The sequence below is a fragment of the Musa acuminata genome, chromosome BXJ2-10 (genome assembly GCF_036884655.1).
Source record: "Musa acuminata AAA Group cultivar baxijiao chromosome BXJ2-10, Cavendish_Baxijiao_AAA, whole genome shotgun sequence".
NCBI classification, from domain to species: Eukaryota; Viridiplantae; Streptophyta; class Magnoliopsida; order Zingiberales; family Musaceae; genus Musa; species Musa acuminata.
This window is the reverse complement of record NC_088347.1, coordinates 20,689,256-20,710,298: the sequence shown is the minus strand read 5'-3', so window position 1 is coordinate 20,710,298 and position 21,043 is coordinate 20,689,256. Positions and strand designations below refer to the sequence as shown.

Here is a 21,043-nt window from a genome sequence, read left to right as displayed (position 1 = left end):
CATTGGAATTACATGCCTTGAAAAATACAAACAATAACTTACTTGCCATAAATGAAAAACTTAAATATTACTTAAAAGAGTCTTAATAATAATAATGATGTAATATAATCATTTGAAAGAGAAAAGATGTTCTTACGACATATATTAAAAAATTTAAAAATTAAAAATAAGTCACTTGATATGATTCTTGCTAAATAAGATTGTATATTAAGAAAAGAAAGTATTAGCTTCACAAGTAGTAACAGTCATTTAAAAGTCAACCAAGTTTGTAAAAGGACCTATATTGTATACTCATAAACATCAAAAAGTTAAATATATTTTTTTATAAAAAAATTGATCACTATGCTTACACATGCTCTCTTTATAACTATACTTACACATGCTCTCTTAAGAAATATAGTCATTTTAGATTCCTAAAAAAATCATAAGTAATTTAAAGCCAAATGACAAGTAGATCTAACCATAAAGGACACAAAGTTAAATGGGTAACTAAAGCAAACCCTCTTTTTATTGAATCTCATATTTTGATGAAACCAATGAAGAAGAATACTTTGATCAAAAGACTTACAAAGGCATGATAGGTAGTTTATTATACCTCACCATATCTAGACCCGAAAATATTTAATATTGAGATTTGTATAAGATTTCAGTCTAATCCTAAATAATCTCACTATAAAGTAGTAAAAATATTTTTTAGATACTTAAAAGGAACTCCAAATATAGGATTATAGTATCATAAATTTAAAATTTTTTATTTGATTGCTTATACTGATGCTAACTTTGTATGATGTAAAATAGATAAAAAAAAGGTATCTCCGGAACTTATCAGCTCTTAGGTTATGCATTTATTTCTTTGTTATCCAAAAAATAATACTTTATCATACTATCAACAACTGAAGCTAAAGATGTTGCAATTGTGTATATTGTGGATGCAAAATACTTTAGAATATTATGGATTTTACTTAAAAAATATCTCTATAAAATGTGATAATATTAGTATAATTTATTTATTAAAGAATCCTATTTAACATTCTCAAACCAAGCATATTGACATTAGATATCTTTTTATTAAGGATTATATAAGTAATCATGACATATCCTTAGATTTTATTAACACAAAACATAAGCTAGCAGATATTTTTACTAAATCATTGAGTTAGAAATAATTCGATTTTATTAGAAGAGAACTAGGTATGTTAAATTTTTCAAATGTATAATCAAAGACCTTTTGCTATTCATTCTCCTATTATTCTTTATTTTTGCTAATAACTAAGAAAGAAATTTATCCAAATGAATTATAATCTTTTACCTAACTTCTTGATGTTCGTAAGTTGAGATTTTTTTTGTAACTCTTTTATATCAAGTTAAAATTTAAAACTTGAATGAACATTGATTTTTTAGCTTGAATCATAATATCAATAAAATTAAATTTCTTTCCACTTGATTCAGTATAAGTATTTAAAAGGATATATAATCATTTTGTTATGATTGTGAATAGCACTAAGAGGGGGTAAATTAGTACTATCGTAAAAATTAAGACGATTCAAAACTTTCGGCTTAATAAAAACGTGTCAGAAAAGATATTGAAAATGTGCTTTACTTAGAATAAGAGTGATAAACAATTAGGGTAGAAGACAATAGTGATGAAGAGCAATAAAAAAGTGCACACCAATTTTATAGTGGTTCATCGTTGTGACCTTTGTACACTCTCGATTTCTCTTCTGTTGAGGCTACCGACGTCCACTAATGGTCTTTTTTCAATGGGCGAAGAACAACTACCCTCTTACAACTCTTTTCTCCTTTTCATAGATTTAGGAGATAACATTTACAACACACTCACTTCTCTCTTAAATTGAAATCAACAGTTAGAGCTAGAGGAGGAGAATTCTCACAAGATTACAATAGCATTTCCCCTATTTTTGTTCCAAGTTTTTTTTGTGTTTATTGAGCAGGGATAAGTGGGGTATTATAGGCCCTAAATGACTTCAAAAAATAGAGCCAAAATTCAAATCCCTAGGATTTCGATGTATTGGCGGTGCCACCACTAGTACTGGTGGTACCACCGCTAGTACTGGTGGTACCACCGTCTATTGATTCTAACACTAGGCAATACTATTGCTGACACACTAACATTGTGGTATCACCACCTAGTCTAGTAGTACCACCACTTGACACAATCTGAAAGACTATGTCTGAGTAGTACCATTGCCCAATTTGATGGTACCACCGCTTGACATGATTTGGGAGACTGTGTCTGGGTGGTACCATCGCCTAGTTTGGACAGTACCATCACCAGACCCTATTATAGGACATTGAATGGGCCAAATAATAGGCCTAATTCAACCTTAATTCAGGCCCAATTGGCCTCTAATTAAGTTGGCATTGTTTCACCCCAATACCAACTCAATTAGACCTAAACTAACTCGATTTAGACAAATTATTATAAAGCACAAATCATATGTTGTCCGGCATGTCATTGGTTCTTCTGATGCTTCGTCCAATCTTTCGGCACATCTTCCTCTCCTTTGGTGTATTGTCTAATTGACATGTTGACTCCAGCAACTTCGATCACCTTGGTACAATGTCCAATCCTTCAGCTCGATGCCCGAACATATGGCACGAAGTCCTTCTGCCAGCATGTCAACTGATCTTCAGGCCCGACGTCTAATCTCCCGACATGTTCAACTCCGGCCTAATGTCTGATTCCTACTGCTTCAATTAATTTTCCTCTCCTTAATTGAAGCTAGTCCTATGTCACTCAAAACACATATTAGATTACAGACTCATTAATTGATTTCATCATCAAAATCTGAGATTTAACAATCTCTTCTTTTTTTATGATTACAATCAATTGATGATGGAGTTTAACCTAAACTCCCCTATCAATATGTCATATTGATATAATCTTTAAATTTAGAAAATCATGCAATGTTTTAAAACATAAAAGTACATCCTACTATACATGAGTTAACATATCATCATATCTTCTCCCCCTTTATCATCAACAAAAATGAGAAGTGTATCTAGCAAGTTTTACAACATATAAGCTAGCAATAATTTTGAGTTGTGTAAGTTTGTAAATTTTGCTTCTTGAAATGTGCAAGTTTACACTTTTTGCTTCTCTTGAGATGTGCAAGCTAGCAAATTCTTCTTGATGAAATGTACAAGCTAACAAGTTTTTCTCCTTGAAAAGTACAAGCTAACAAGTTTTACATTATTTTTTAACATGTAAGCTAGCAATTATATCTCCCCCTTTATCATTGTCAAAAATAAGGGAAGAATATAATTTTGTAATTTTTTTTCCTTTATATCAATTTTCACATCATGACAAGGATAAATTTAAATCAAATATGATGAGGTATATAATTTATGAATACAAGGGAGTATCATAAATAAATCACATGAAAGATATAATAACAAAGATCATTTGAATACCAAAAGACATTATTCATTTTGACAAATCTCTTGATATGCTAGCAATTTTCTTTCTCCCCTTTGTCATTGCAAACAAGAAAGAAGAAGAGGGGAGGTACAAAATTTTCATCCATGATCATCACATGAAAGATATCAAAGATCATGAAAGATCAGTACAAAAGATCATCAGTCTTTTGTATTATCAAGAAAAACTTCAAAACATAAGAAATCAATTTGATGATCAATACAAAGGAGTCATAATGATCTCAAGTTGAGAAATTAAGATTATACTTTGTATAAATCTCTTAAATAAAAACATCATAAAGAATTTCAAAAATATTGATTTCAGAAGGATTATGATTAAAAGAAATCTCCTTTTTAGTGAATAGCAAAAGGAAGAATCATAATAAATGATTTTGATTCAAATGAAAAACGTAAGTCATTGAAAACCAAAAACTCAAGATAAAAAAATAGATAAATATTCTCTTTAATAAAATACAAGAGTCGAATAAAGAGTAGGAGATTTTGATTAAAATAAAGAAAATCTTAAGTTATAATTTCGAGAATTCAAGATCATGATATAGATAAAACTCATTCAAATTCAAATTATCAAATCATCAACATCACTTTTAGGAGATTCAAAATGACACAAATAGATTGATTAATCGAAAACTCGATAAGATTTTAGGGATAGAGAGACATTTTCAAGAATAATGTATTTCTTTTATTTATGTGTTTCAATTTATGTGATTGATTTTATACAAATATGTCTTTGTCTTTTATACCAAACAAAAACATGGATAGTTTAAAACCGAAAAATAAGATTTATCACAAAAGTCATCAAGATCAATAAATCGTAAATCACAAAAATCATCATTACATGTCCTTAGTTAACCCTAATGGATCCTACCATATTGGATACTAGATCTTCATCCAATTATCTAATCCTCTTAGATGAGTGAGTCTTTACTCAATAATCTCTTATTGGATCTCATCCATGTGATCTAATAATTCAAGGGCTTATTGGATATCCAATAAGATATGGGCTCCAATAGATATCTCATATCTGAACCTCTACTTGTCGCAACACCTACCATATGTGTGACCCTTTAGACCCAATATCAAGTTAGCCATGAGTCATACTTGTTAGAACTCCTTTTGGCTCGGTGGATTATTATCTCCATAATAATTTACTTAACTAATCGACTATGGACGCACTAGGCTACTACGCCACAATCTCCAAACGATACAAGGGGATCCAATCCTTTGGACCTATTTATCCTAAGTTACCATGTACCTATAGTCTCTCGACCATCTAATATCCCAAAGACCATATACCGGGCATGATGTTATCAGGCCATATGGTTTCTCCTCAAGTCTCACTCGAATCAGATTCTTTTGGAGAACTCTTTCTCTCTCAATCTGAATGACCTTGACCAAGGATTTGTCTAAACAAGAATATACACGATATTTCTCTCATGAAACCAAGAACAGATAATCCTCTATCGACACTCAATAACCCTCGTAAGGTTGGCTATCACTCCCAATAACCGATTGTACTAGATTTGGAACTTCCAAACCTATAAATCCGATATCAAATAGTAGAGTACTCATACAGGATATCCTTGTTGTCTCAAGTCTAAGGACCAAATATACTACTGGGACTATAGAATCATAGTATGACAATAAGGCATCATCAACCATCCAATATTCTATGAGCAAATCAATTAGTGAACTCATTCTCTAATGAACACCTGCACTGTATCCTTAGTGCGCCCACATGACCAGTAATGAGGTCAGTTGCCTCTATCATATGGATGAGTATATAGTATACTAGTAACCTATGACTAGAATTATTTAAGATTTGTGTTTAAAAGTGAATCGATCTCATTATCCTGATCTCATCACAATCTATGGACATCACAATATATATGCATATATGTAACAAGCAATATAAAATGATAAAATATCAAAATATAATAAGCAAAAAGAATGTGTATTATGTCACACGTGTCATCACTCACACGATTGACTTGTGATAGAACCTTAGAGGAATTCTATGTAGATTGATCTTTGAGGGAGATCACTCCTTAGAACGCTATAGGGGTTGCACCCTCTTAGAAGTCGACCAAATGGCTACAATTATAGATAGATCTTATTCTCAAAGAGATGGAGGCTATATGCTTATATAGGGCTCCAAACCCTAGCCCTAGGGGCTACTTCCTAAGTGAGTTATCCCTTTTTCCCTCAACCCTAACCAACCAGCCCAATAAAAGGGGGCGACAACTAAGAAGCCCAAATGCCCAAATATAAACCCTAGCCACTCTTCTTTATAGGATAGAGGTAGCTAGGTGGGGTTTATTACAATCTCATAGGGTTTTATTAGCTGCTTCTTGGTTGAGTAGGACCCAACCCTACTAAGGTCCTATCAAGCCCGCCCTCTCCAAATCAGTCTTGTCCTCAAGGTTGAGGTTCCATGAACTCAGGGAATCGGGTCTTCAGCTCCTCATGTGATTCCCATGTGGCATCTTCAAGTGGTAAATTATTCCAATGCACTAGTACTTTAGTAAAGGGACGTCGGTGATGCATCATGATTTTGTGGTCAAGGATGGCTTATGGTTGGGCTTGAATATCTCCATCATCAATGATGTTGGGCAATTGGATCTATGGTGACTTGTGTTCTCCCAAATTGGGCTTCAAGCATGACACATGGAAGATAGGGTGAATTTTGGTATCCTCGGACAATTTAAGTCTATACGCCATGGCTCCAATACGTTCTGTGATCTGATATGACCCATAAAAATATGGGGATAGCTTCATGGAGGCTCGTGTGTTGATGGAGAGTTGCTTGTATGGTTGTAAGTGAAGATAAACCTAATCTCCTACTAAAAATTCTCTTTTGCTTCGTTGTGTGTCGGCTTGCTACTTCATTCTGGCTTGAGTGGTAGTGAGATTATCCTTTAGCAGTTGCAGAAATTTGTTCCTATTAATCAATTCTTGGTCTACCTGATCTATCTTGGTTGAGCCAATTACATACTTTGGAATTACAAGGGTCGGTCGACCATACAGTACTTCATAAAGAGTACATTTTATAGATGAATGATATATATTATTATACCACCATTCAACCAAGGAAGCCATTTTGCCCACTCCGTTGGTCGGTCAGTGGCGAAATACCGAAGGTACATCTCTAAACACCTATTCACTACCTCTATTTGACTGTCAGTTTGTGGATGATATATTGTGCTCATCTTGAGTTTGGTGCCCTGTAACTGAAATAACTTGGTCCAAAATTTACTAGTGAAGATCCTGTCATGATCACTTACAATAGACATTGGCATCTCATGCAGTTTAATAATGTTTTCTATGAAAATCTAGGCAATACTAGCAGTAGTGTAGGGATTTTACACAGCACAAAAATGAGCATATTTCGTAAGTCGATCAAACACCATGAGAATTATGCTTTTATATTTAGAAGGTGACAGCCCTTCGATGAAGTCCATGGAGATGTCAATCTACATTGAGTTCAGTATGGGTAGTGGTTGTAGCTTCCCTGGATTTGCCATTGTTTCACCCTTGTGTTTTTGACATACATCACATTGTGCTACATATTCAGAAATAATTTTTTTCATCCCTCTCCAATAAAAATTTTGCTTCACTCTTTTGTAGGTTCTCAGGAATCTGGAGTGCCCTACTGAAGGTGTGGAATGCATTTTATGTAGGATGATTTTGATACAAGGGGAGTCAGGTATAAGCACAATGCAACCTTTGTAGCGTATATCCCTCGAATCCCAAGTGTAGTGGGCTATTATGCTTGGATCCTCCTCCAATTTTTTTATGGTGTTGTTGATCTCTGGATCCTTCTTCCATTCTTCCCTAATGTCCTCAAAAAAGCTGATGGTAGGAAGGGAGATGGTTGAAAATTTAGCTTGCTCAAGTAGTCGTGAGAATGCATTTGCAACAACATTTTTTTTCCCTTTTTGTAAATAATTTCATAATCAAATCCTAGAAGTTTAGTTATCCATTTTTGCTGCCCAAGGGACGATATCTTCTGCTCCAAAAAGTACTTAAGGCTTCTATAGTCGGTTTTAATTTGAAATCGTCGGTCGATCAAGCAGGGTCTCCACCTTGTTATTGTGTGCATAATGGCGAGCATCTCCTTATCATATATTAACATGTTTTGATGAGAGGGAGACAATGTCTTGCTAGTGTATGCGAGTGGTTGACCATCTTGCATAAGAATGGCTCCAATTCTGACTCCAGATGCGTCAACCTTAATGATGAAGGGTCGACTGAAATCTGGTAGCGCTAGCACCGACGTTATCGTCATGGCTGCCTTAAGTTTGTTGAAGGCAGCAAAGGCTTTGTCCGACCATTGGAAGATATCTTTTTTTAGTAGAGAGGTGAGGGGTGCACTGATCTTCCCATAGTCCTTAACAAATTTTCGGTAGTAGCCCGTTAGTCCAAGGAACCCACATAGTAATTTCACGTTTGTAGATTTTGGCTAGTCTTGCATTGCTTTAATTTTTGTTGGGTCTACCACCACTCCTTCTGATATTATGTGCCCAATGTACTTTTTACTAGAGAAAGCTGCACTTTGACTACTTAACAAAAAGAGTATTTTCATGAAGGATTGTCAAAACAACTCGTAAATGTTGAAAGTGAGTCTCAAGAAGGGTTGTAAATGAGAATATCATCGAAAAATACCAGCATAAATTTACGAAGAAAGCTCCAAAAAATATCGTTTATGAGGCTTTGGAAGGTTAAAGGAGCATTAGTAAGTCCAAAAGACATTACCAAAAATTCATAATGGTCGTCATGTGTGCGGATGTAGCTTTTGGAATGTCGTCTTCACATACCCGAATTTGGTGGTAATCGGATCGGAGGTCCAACTTCGTGAAGACTCGAGCTCCTTTTAACTCATCAAGAAGTTCATCCACCACTGGTATTAGGTATTTGTCCTTGATGGTGATGTCATTTAAAGCTCGGTAGTCGATGCATATTCACCAAGTTCCGTCCTTCTTGCGTATAAGTAGCACCGGTGATGAATAGGGGCTGCAACTTGGCCGAATTACCCATATTTTAAGTATCTCCTTTACAATCTTTTCAATTTCATCCTTATATAGGTGAGGATAATGGTATGACCGAGTGTTCGCTAGTGGCTTGCCCGAAAGGATTGGAATCTGATGGTCATGCTGCCGAGTAGGAGGAATACCGTGCGGCTCAACAAAAATATCGACAAATTCAACAAGCAATTGGGCGAGATTTTGATCTTTAATTTTTATTTTCTTCCCCTTTGGTTTTTGCTAGAGATGCATCAAAAAGTCACCATTTACCTTGTGTAAAACTTTCTCCATTCGTTAGGTCGAAACAGTGGTTACGTTGCTTCCGCGCTTCTCGCGTAGGATGATTTGTTTGCCTTTACAATAGAATTTCATAATTAATTTGGAAAAGTTCTAAGTGACATCACCTAGCATAGTCATTCATTCTATACCAAGCATGGTATTATAGTCATTAATTGGTAGGAGAAAGAAGATGATAATTTCTTGGTCTTGTAGTAATAGTTTCACCTACGGGCATCTTTGGTCGTACTTTATGATTCTACCGTCGGTGACCATTATGTCAAACTTGCTGCAACCTTCGATGTGGAGCATCATCCGAGCAGTAACCTTACTATTTAGGAAGTTATTAGTGTTGCCTGTGTCTATGAGAACAATGATCGGTTGTTGTTGAGAAGGCCTCCAACTTTCATCGTTTGCGGGTTTGAGTAGCCGGCTAGCGTGTGTACCATAAAGTCGGTCGGTTGTGGCTCTTCTTCCGCATCTTCTACTTTATTTTCAAAGGCTCTCTTCTAAATGTTTAATAATCTCTTCTTCTACTAGTTTAATCACAAGAAGTCTCCCTTTTTTACAGTGATGCTCGCGACTCCACGGCTCGTCGTAATGCCAACATAACCCCTTCGTAGATCGCTCCCAAAGCTCTTCTCTTGTCAACTTTTTTGGTGTAATGGCTCGGTTGATAGTAGGGGGTCTAAGGGCTTTAGTATTGCTAGTCAAGAAGCAACCCTAGTCCTTTGGGCTTTATGGTTCAATCGCTCCTCTTGAAGTCGTGCAAAAGAGATGGCTGCCATAAGCATGTACAGTTGTCACGCTTTAACTTCTCCCCGGATCTCCGGCTTTAAGCCCTCAATGAAGGTCCCCAATAGCTATTTTTCAGACCAATTATGAGTTTGATTAGATAACTTTTCAAACCTGGTTTGGTACTCCTGAATGGTAGAGGTTTATCAGATCTTTGCTAGTTGTCCGTCAGTGTTCTCATAATTAGTTAGTCCGAAGCAGATCAGCAGTCCTTCTTTAAATTGTTTCCATGAGAGGATTCCATAAGTGTGTTCAAACTAGTCAAACCATTGTATGGCATCCCCTTCAAGATTTATAGCCACAATTTCCATCATAGATACATCTGTGGTTTTGTGGTACCAAAATTATTGCTCCGCGTGTGAGATCCAACCAATCAGGTCTCCTTCCCATTAAGGGAAGTCCACCCTTATGCGTGGATAGTAGAGATCGGTCATAGAGCCTCCCCTCTCTTCGAAGTTATCTCTTCGGGCTTGGTGTGATTGGTTAGAGCTCTCCCCTTGATATGATTTCTTTGGGCTTGGTGGTCAGCCCAAACTGAGTTCGGTAAAGAGAGTTTGAATCTTATCCTCTGTTCACATCTCGAAAGTTTCAAATTTAGCATTGATTACCTCCTCAAATGCCATAATATATTCCTCCAAAATTGTAATGTTAAGATCTCTCTTTTATTGTCGGGTTAAAGGCATATATCGGTTGACAGAAGTGATGGTCGAAAGGGTTGGTGGATTGGTGGATATAGGCTGTAGTTTTAGGCTTGTTTTGTGGATGTTTTGGGTGCAATTCGATGGTGTGGTCTGGTGGAGTTTTAGGGTTGTGGTGGTAATAGATAAAGGTTAGGAAAAAATGTTTTAGATCTATGGTATATGGCAGTAAAGGTTTGATAGAAATTAGTGGAAGTTGCTGCAGATAGGTGTTGTCTTGTTAGAGCAAAATTATCGTCGAAGAAACAGCAGTTTGTCAACAAAATTTTCATTAAAAACCAAGAGATTTGAGGAGAGAATTTGATAACAAAATCTCAGTTTAGATAAAAGCAACAATGATCAATTTAATTAAGAAAATTTTGGTAGTATAACAGCAAGGAAATTGGTGCAAGTTGTGATAGCAGAATTCTCTTCGAAAAATTTCAATGGTTTGCAACAAAAATTTGTAGCAATACAAGAATGTTTTTATAGATGAATTCCTCAATAGATCAATCTTAGATAGAAGCTAATATAATCGATGAAACATATAAGAAATTTCATTCAAAAAGGATAACAAATAGACTAGTTAAAGGCAATAATATGCGGTTAAAATTTTCTGCAGCAATCCTTCATTCGCAAAGATGATAACTTTTACGACAAAAGCAATTCACAGCATGGGATAGATAAGAAGACTTCTTCTTGGTATTTTGAATGGAAAATTACAGCAGCAAAAGGTATTGGTGATATGAGAATACTAGATCTCTTGGTGCAATTGGAGGTGACGACAATAGATTGATTTGATCAACGGCAGAAGATGACGGTGGAGATGGTGACGTTAAGAGCAATTATGGGAATTGCTTAGCTGGTGGTGGGCGATAGAGGTGGCAACAAAAGTATCAAGATCACTACTCTGATACCATATGATAAAACCCTAGAGGAATTCTATGTAGATTAATCTTAGAGGGAGATCACTTCTTGGAATGCTATAGGGGTTCCACCCTCCTAGAAATCGGCCAAATGGTTACAATTGTAGATAGATCTTATTCTCAAAGAGATGGAGGCTACATGCTTATATAGGGCTCCAAACCCTATCCCTAGGGGCTGCTTCCTAAGTGAGTTACCCCTTTTGCCCTCAACCCTAGCCAACCAACCCAATAAAAGGAGGCGACAGCTAGGAAGCCCAAAGGCTCAAATATAAACCCTAGCCACTCTTCTTTATAGGATAGAGGAAGCTAGGTGGGGTTTATTAGTTGCTTTTTGGTTGAGTAGGACCCAACCCTACTAGGGTCCTATCAACTTGCAGGGCACCTATGATTAGCAGGATTATGTCGTTCTATAGGTCCCTCATTCTAATAGAGTGGACTCATCTTACATGGTGTCAAAGATGAAATGAGTTTTGAGGTGCATGCACCTTATCTCGGAGAAGTATTTGACGGAGAAACCAAGGTGACTCAACTTGTAGAGGCGAAGTTGGGTTAAGAAGGCCTTGGCATAGGGCAAGAGGATACAAAGGCAAGTACTCTTGAAAAATATGTCACAGTTCTGCCATTCAAGTTGCCATGAAGGAAGCGGTGTACAACGAAGATTGTACTGGTGGGGGCAAAGGCCTAGATCCAAACAATGGTGTAGCAAATTTATTGGACTTCACGAGCTACTAGGCGATGGACTGTCCTAGAGTCGTGCTTCATTTGGGTGTGACCCAAGAGTGAGTAGACGATTGTCAATTGATAATATAGTAAATACAACCAAAGATAGAAGAGGTCATGCAATGTGTTGGCAAAGGCCACACATGGAGGGATTATAATCCAAGTTTATCCCACAATGATCAGAATGCAATGGAGATATCACTAGGAGACAACATGGTGCAACGAATCATAGTGGAACAATTCGTTGAAATGCGATATATATGAAACTAGTCTTGTGAGGGACTAGATCATATGGAGGTATGATCGAGAGCTACTAGCAGCTCTACTTTGGTGAACAATATTATGACAAGAAAGTCTATGGATTCAAGGAGTGAATGTCATGGTATCGTAGAGGCAAGTCTTCCATGTGTGCATCGAGTTTTGCATTGGATAAAAGCCTTGGTCATCAGCATATGGGGGCTGTGTACCATCGAGTGAGAATTTCAAATGTAAGTACTATGGGGGAGGGGGAGGGGGGGGGGACTTGATTATGCAGAGGTATAATCAGAGCAACTAGAGAGTTGGACTGCTCCAAAGCTTATATTCGCTTAAGGGAGCTCGACAAGTTGGATGACAAGGCCGAGTAAACGAACATTTCTACCAAGGAAGCGAAGGAGAACATAATCGATTAGAACCCTGCAATATGATGGTGGAGGCCATGAATGAGAGTTACAATCTGTCTTTCCATCGACCAAGGGAAACTACTCGGAGAACATAGAGGTTTTGAAGCTGGGGGTCGAAAAGGGCGAGGAAGTAACAACGAGTCCAAAGGAACTTAGCTACCCAAAGCTAACCATCGGTTAGAATGGAGGTGGACTCGAAGGAGTGTCATAGTGCCACAGAAGCATATTTATCGATCGCGAAGAAAGGGACACAGATGTAAGGCTACAGATAGTAGAGCCATAGGCAAGACAACACTATATTACCATAGAGGCGGGACTTCCGTGAAGTCATTAATCCTTTGTTCTTATGAAGGGAGAGCGCTTAGTCATGAAAGGGGTCGAAGAGGTAGAGAATACAAAGGCAAACTCTAAGTACCGAGATAAAGCTGAAAGGCAAAAACCAAGGAACTTTGTAAGACTAGTGTCAATGAGCTTCTCATCAAGATAGCCAAAAGTATAGGACTTCGGATCAATGCAAGAATGCTCGACCAAAGAATAAAATAGGTAGTATGTGGTGTTGTACCTTTGTGACTCAGAAGAGTAAGCGACAAAGATGATAGAGAAGATGGTATAATCCAAGAGACGACCAAAACTATTAGAGACTTGCTCCGAGTTGGGGTGAAATCTTTTTACATTCCAGAAGTTTGATAGCATTAAGAAGGTGAATCATAATAGCTAACTCAATGTAAAAAGTGCAAACACTTCGAGTGCTTTAAAAGTGTGAGCAAAAGAGCGGGCGAAGGCTAATAACCAACTCAATGCATGGAGTACAACCCTTAAGAAGGCGGGAGAAATCAAAGTAACCTTTGCCTTCTCAACTCTTAAGAGAATGAGCGAAACTAAGTACCCCAATTCTCTTATTAATCCAGCAAAGGAGCTCTACATAAGTTTAAAGACCCTTCGAAGAAACCTTATGGAAGATAATAGTTGTTAAATCCTCACCAATGGTGATCAGTGCTACGGAGAGTGGATTATCCACTTCATTTTCCAATAGAATGTCAATCAAAAGTGGAAGTGATGCGAACATACTTGGAAATGACGACTAAGTGGAAAAAGAATCGATGAAAAAATTTTATGGAGGAAGGACCCAAAAACTAAAGTCTGCGAGGCGATGCTCATTAAAGCTTCAACAAGCATCCACCTAGTTCAAGTGGTATAAGGTATTTGAGAGACTAGCGCATACTAAGGATGGTTTTTTCCTTTATCTGAGAGATTCGTAAGAAACAACAAGGATCATCACAACTCAATTGACCCCACACCAAAGTTAGAGTCATTAGTTAGTTGAAGCAGCATGGCAGATCAAAGCTCGACTACTCAACAATAGCAGCAAAGTGTAGTTGGGAGCCAAGAAGCGTATTGCAACTGGAGCAGAAGATTAAAGACTTAGCAAAGGCCAGGAGATGCAACATCTGCAAAGGTTTTGACGAGGACGTCGAAAGAATAAGGGAGAATGTCACTGAAAAAATTGTAAATGAGGTGTTTGATGTAATGCTCATGTATGTTCATGTCTTTCGGTTTTATTCATGCTTTGCATAGCATGTAAAGGGCTGATAGTAGGCTTAGTAGCCCCATTTTCTTTGGTTTTGGTTGCTATCCTAGGCTTATAAATAAATGTAGTATCATGTGGCCACTTGTGAGGATTTCGATTTGTAATGGACTATTTTGGATCCTTTGTTGTACAACCATTCAAAGCTTGTGAAGTCTGTTTGTAATTTACTTTGGTTATGAAGTGTTTGTTAAAATAATTGCTTATAGATCTAGAGTGAGACACTTTCTCTAACCCATTTTTTTTTTTGTAGGTCATAAGAGACCATAGGAGGTTTCGGAGAGGTTGACCTTTGTAGACGGACACGTAAGGGTGCCGTATGACTTAGGAAAAACCAGCTAAGTACGTGATAATAGGTCAAAAAGACCGAAATACTATAAATTGATTTACCTCTCTTTACTTACTTTTTACTTGTGATTTAGTTTTAATTTATTTACTTGCAATCTTAACTTGATTAATCGAGTTTTTGAAACATATTGATTTAATAATCGAGTATTAAAATCGATTAAAAATGCTATTATACTAGTTTACCTAACCCTCACCCCTCTTAAGGTCATTAAGATCCTAACATATGCCCCTTAAGTTGGATTGAATTATCAAAACAAAAGAGAATTTTGAGAAAGCTCAGATAATATCATTCGAGGAATACCTATAATAAAAAAACTTATAATTAGAGGAGATTTGAATAGTTATATAGAGAAAACATATGATGAATATAAAGGATTCATGTGAGCTTTGGTTATGGGGAGTGGTTATGGGGAGAGAAATAAAGATTGTGATATGATTTTAGATTTTGTAACTCCATATAATCTAATAATTATAAATACTCACTTTAAAAAGAAAGATAAATATTTAATTACTTATAAGAGTAGTCACAACCATAATCAAATAGATATTTTTTCTTACTAAAAAGATAAACAAAGTTCTTTGTAAGAATTATAAAATTATATCTGGTAAAAGTTAGACGAATCAACATAAGTTAATGGTACTAGATATTTATTATAGAAAATAAAAGAAGAAAAAGATAATAGAAAAAATTACTAGGACTAGATTGTGAAATTTTAAAAATGATAATGTGAACACTTTTAAAATAAGATGGAAAGAGAGACAACTTAGAATTTAGATACTAGAATTAGGATTTTAACAAAAGTGACCTATGGTGAAATTAAAGGTAGAGATATAAACTTAATAAGAAGTTGGTGATGGTGTGAGAAAGCTCAAAAAATAATTTTTATAATTTTTAAATATGAAAAAAATTAAAAAAAATTAAAAAAAATAAAGAATCTAAAAGAAGCTAAAACTGATTAGTATGATAAAATAGAAATCTTAAGATAATTTTTATAATAAACTAGAGACTAAATATGGTAAAAAAAAGATACATATTGAATTGTTAAAGCTTGAGATAGAAAGTATAAGAATTTAGATAATATTAGATGTATTAAAGATGAAAATCAAACAATACTTGTTAATAATAACAAGATTAAGGAAAGATAAAAAATTAGTTCGTAAATTATTTAATGAATATTCCATTCAGGACTTAAAATTAATGATAAATAATAGTGATAGATTTAATATTATATATTTATTCATAAAATTAAAGCTAATGAAGAAAAAGACGTATTAAGAAAAATGAAAATAGTTAAGAGTGTGGGGTTTCCTATTGAGATTTGAAAAAGATTAGAGGATAAGGAAGTATCTTGGTTAATTAAATTATTTAACATAATCATAAGATTCATAATAATATATGACGAATGTAGAATTTTTTTTAATACCTATTTATGAAAATAAGGGTGAAATATAAAATTATTCAAATTGTAGAGGAATTAAAATCATGAGACATATTATAAAACCCTAGAAAAAAATTATCCAAAGTAAGATAAGACTTGAAATAAATATCTCTAAAACTTAATTTATTTTTATACCTATAAGATCAATTATAGAAGTTATTTATTTACTAAGATAATTAATAAAAAAATATAGGGAGAAAAAGAAAGATTTGCATATAATTTTTATTGACTTTGAGAAAGTCTATAATAAGTTTTCTAGAGATTTATTATGGTGGATTTTAGATATATATATATATATATATATATATATATATATATATATATATATCTACTAATTATATTGATGTTATTAAATAAATATATGATAATATAATTACTAGTATTAGAATTATAGAGAGTATGTGTAGTGAATTTTCTATTAGTATAGGATTACAGCAAGAATCCATATTAAGTTCATACCTTTTCATATTAATAATGCATCGACTTACTAGTCACTTTTATGATAAACCTTATTAATGTATGTTCTTTATTGATGATATTATCTTAGTTAATAAGAGCTTAAGTGAAATTAATTATAAACTTAAGCAATAGAGGTAAGCTTAGATACTAAAAGTTTTATATTAAGTAGAACTAAAGTTAAATATATAAAATATAATCTTAGTGAGTCTAGAAATAGATATAAAAATATAGTTAAATTTGATGGACAAGAAGCTTATTTAAGTAAAAGTTTATAAGTATCTTGGATTAATTATTCAATAAGATGAAGAAATCAATGAAGATATTATTCATAAAGTAAAAAAACAGAATGGTTTAAATGACGAGGGATGTCAAGAGTCTTATATGATCATTAGTTATATTTGAGATTAAAAAAATATTATAAAATAGTTGTGAGATCAATGATACTTTATGGATTCGAGTGTTAGAAGTTATAAAAAAGCATATACAAAAAAATTATATTGTCGAGATAAGAATATTAAGATATATATGTAGAGTAACTAAAAAAGATAGGATTTTTTTTTTATTTATGAACAACTAGGTATCGTTTCTATAAATTATAAGCTAAGAAAAAATCATTTAAGATGGTATGAGTACATGTTGAGAGGACCTCCAGATGCGATAGATGAAGACAAAAAATCTTAATAGAAACTATAAATAAAGATATATGTATACTTAACTAAACGTATGCTTTTTTAAAGATGTAAGTGATAACAAAAGATATATATAGTCAATCCTAAATAGTTGAGATTTATGATTTTATTGTTATTGTTATAGAGTAAATAATAAAGTTGTTGAATAGTGACCATCTCGTATGTAGGACTTTCCAAAAGACCAATAATTTGGGCTTAAGTAGGCTTAGATGTCAGGCTCAAGTCTAAGCCCAAACCCAAATCATTGTCTTTAGGAATAATCGACTCTATAGAGAGAGAGAGAGAGAGAGAGAGAGAGAGAGGGGTCACACTGATAACAAAGTAGATAAATATTACTCAATGATTCCTCATGTTAGTTGGGTGTTGATATCACATGAGACAAATCCACATATATTCTATCTATTATTTCACTTTCTGTTTCTTTATTTGTTTTCACTGATGTGGAGCACTAGATTTGGTCCTCTTCTCTTTGATTCACTGGTGACAAACATAACACACTTACTATTAAAGAACTTGTTCACCACAATCAACTTTCTTCCTTTATTATATTCTCACGTTCCCAACTTGTTGTACCGACTCTTTGATTGAGCTCATCATATATGTGATTCACGAGTCTGAAACCTATGCAGTGCCGCATCTCTCTCTCTCTCTCTCTCTCTCTCTCTCTCTCTGAGACTTTTGTTTGGCCAATGGATGACATGCAAGATATGTTGTGGTCCTCCAAGCATGGTGGATGTCTCGTCTGTCGTGTCATCAATAAGTTTACAGTAGATCTGGTGTCCTTTTATCCGAAAGGCTAAGACAAAACTACACTTTGAAGAATGATGCTTGATGGAAGGGTGTTTCAATGATTAGGTGAATGCAATTGTGCCCACAGTTTGGCTACGTACGTCTCCAAGGGAAGATTGGCCGGTGGTGTCTGTCAGAAAGAACACATGAGCTTTTCTTTTCCTCATCGCTTTCTCTCCACTTTGCATCTTCACAACCTTACCTAACGGATTGGCCGGTGGAATCTGTAAGAATGTATATGGCAGCTAAGTCTCGTTTGTTAATTACTCAGCACGTCATTAGAAGAAGATTAAGGAGTCAAAAAAAGACCGAAAGAGCATGTAACGATCTGTAAGAATATTCTCAGTAGTTAAAGAAGGGCTTCCATATTCTATACTTTAATAGCCTAAAGTGCTGAGAATAAGATGAAAGTGTTAACTTCTAGATTAAAGAATATGGAAGAAGTGAAGAACCATGGAAGTATAATTACTACATTTTAAACACATTCCCTTGCAAAAGGATGTTTGCGGACATAGTTATGCTTTATTGAAGAAGAGTTGTGAAAATTTTCAGTTCATTTTTTTGATTTCATCATCATGTCACTTGGTGATGGTAAAGTCAAATGTTGATATAGAACTTCATCTCGTAGGAAGTCATGCAACACACACACACACACACACACACATATATATATATAGGATTACAGATTGCAAATTACTAAGAAGCAACTGAACTTGTTGGTAGGAGTCGAACAAAGGAAACGTAAGCTCAGCTTTGACCTCTCTTCACAAGGAAGAACTGGAAAGTCAAATTAGAGGATGACTTCTGTAACTATTGTAGTTGAAAAAAATTAACATGTGTGTGCAAAACTCATAGTATGAAACTAAGCGTCAGTGGGAATCAGAAGATTTAGCTGGCGTTGTATTCATTGATATCACAAGAACACACATGAAGCATAAACTGTTTCATGTCCCTCAGTTAATTTTAGTATATTCCTATTTGAATGCTAAAACACAATCATAAAAAAAGGTCAATCATAAATCTTTGAGAGAAGTTGAAGAATTGTCTTCTTATGTGTGTGTATATGAATGTATGACAACTTGTTTACAGTGTGTTAACAAACATAAATTACAAAGAATTGTCTGCAAAGAACTCTGAAGATAACCCCTAACCCCTGGGAACAAAAATTATGAGGGATTAATGGGTCATCTACTCCCCCCATCCACAACACAGAATTGGGCCTCAAATTAGTCCCAGAGATTGCACCAGATTCCCCACTTGCATTGCTGCATCTTGCCATGGCCATCCCTGTAACTTGTGCTTCCTGAGCGTCATCTTTGCCTTTGCCAGCAGATCCACCATGCCCTCCTTGTGGACTTGCACCATCTTGGGGCACTTGAGTAGCCCTATGTATGTCCCCAGGTCATGAACACACGCAGGGTTTTGCATCTTGAAGAAGTCGAGGGCGAGCTCGACTCCAACGTGAGCGTAGCAGGAGCAGCTCCATGGGAGCTGATAGGTCTCGCCGAGAGCACGGAAGTGCTCGTTCATGAACAGGCCGGGCAGCTTGGTGACCGGATCATGGACGTTCACCACCCTCAAGACCTTCACTCCGAGCTCTTCGCACCTCTCCTTGAAGCCGGTGTTGCCGACCCTCGGCCCTCCGAACGAGTACACCGTGATCGGTATCTCCCGCTGCTGCTGGAACCGGTTGAGGCCAAGCTCGGCGAGGTCGTACCCGGAGAGGAGTGCGAGGGCGCTCCCCATGCTGTGTCCGGCCAATGTGATGCTCATCTCCTCGTCCTGGTACTTGTTGGTGAGCCGGGACACTTCCCCGAGCAACTGCTCCCGGCAGCTCCCTTGGCCGAACCTACAGGTGCTGTCGTCGGAGGTGTACAGGCTGAGGAACCCCGACTCGACCTTCACGTCGATCCGGGGGTCGTGCGGGTCCAGGTTCGCCGGCCTCAGCGAGCTCATGAAGTTGGCGATCCACTCGGTGCTGGTGACGGTCCCCCGGAAGGTCACCAGCACGTCCCGCCGCCCCAGCCGCCTCACCTCCTCGTCCGACGACACCGCAACGTACCCGATCCACCGGCCACAGCAGGTGCCGTGCTGCATGGGGATGCTGATGTCCGGCGTCGCGTAGATGTACTTGGTGATCTCGTATCCGGACGACTCCAACCCCACCTCCTCCAGCATGCGGCGCTTCCCGTACTTGCAACTCAGGTAGCGCTGCGACGCCGGGTCGAGGTCGAACGCCTTGTAGCACGCCATGACGAACTCCCCGTACCGGACGATCTCCTCGCGCAGCAACGGGCTCAGCGGCTGGACGAGGTCGTTCCAGTCGTCGGCGCCCTGGATCTTCCTCCACACGCTAGCCAGGCGGCTCGTCGCCTCCCGTGCCCTGTCCGCCCGAGACCGGAGCACCGGGGCAGCCGACGGCGTCCGCCGGGGCGCGGCGACAGACATCCCGGGGCGAGGCCGGCATGGCCGGGGGTTCCGCAGGGCCAGCTGCTGCTTGGGCATGGAGACGGTGGAGGAAGCCATGAGGGCGGTGCAAACAGGCACGAAGGGCAGTGTCTCAGATTATATAGACAGAACCAACCGGTGAATATAAAATGGGAGAGCGTGTTTGGCGAGGGTTTGACTGGGTTTCTTCCTGACCTTTCTTTTTGTCAATGGGTCGGTCGGGCTCCCTACCACTCCGCCGTTGGTGATTTGTTCCCCTAGCCTCGCTTCATCACCTGCGTTACGGCTCGCACTTGCCAAGGTTGCGATAGATTGTGCGGCAGGAGTGTAAATCCATGAAAGACACTGCCCTGCGACACATGGATTGGAGCATGCCATCGCCAGTTGACTTATACTCTCTCGGGAAAAGGAAAGCCCGCCAAGTCTCCTTATGAACGCCGACATTTCGCTCCCCCACTTTCCCTCGTCGCTCGTTACTTTATTCCACGCCGTGAAGGGGTCGACCTCTGGCCGTCCGATCGTGTCGGGGACGAACACAGCCGTCGGATCTGCTGACCACGGCCGCAAATCTTGGTCTTCGCCCACCCCGTCCTCCACGTGTACTCCTCTACACGGGTGGGACCCGCGGAAATCTTGCAAACCTGACGGAAACAGCCATCTAGATACGGAATTAGTTCACCAAGAAAAAGGGACACCGCGATGAGGTCCAAACGCAAGTGTGAGGGAGGTGGTTACGTAATGAATGAACCT

General features: G+C 37.2%; 1 protein-coding gene across 1 annotated transcript; it reads right to left on the bottom strand.

The window, feature by feature from the left end:
- Positions 1 to 18,932: 18,932 nt before the first annotated feature.
- LOC104000044 (galactolipase DONGLE, chloroplastic-like) lies at positions 18,933 to 20,930 on the bottom strand. Its single transcript, XM_018819063.2, has one exon. The coding sequence runs from the start codon at positions 20,369 to 20,371 to the stop codon at positions 19,067 to 19,069; it is 1,305 nt and encodes a 434-aa protein (XP_018674608.2). The 5' UTR covers positions 20,372 to 20,930; the 3' UTR covers positions 18,933 to 19,066.
- Positions 20,931 to 21,043: the final 113 nt, after the last annotated feature.

Coding starts and splice junctions, on each gene's coding strand:
- LOC104000044 (XM_018819063.2), bottom strand. CDS start 20,371: ATGGCTTCCTCCACCGTCTCCATGCCCAAGCAGCAGCTGGCCCTGCGG.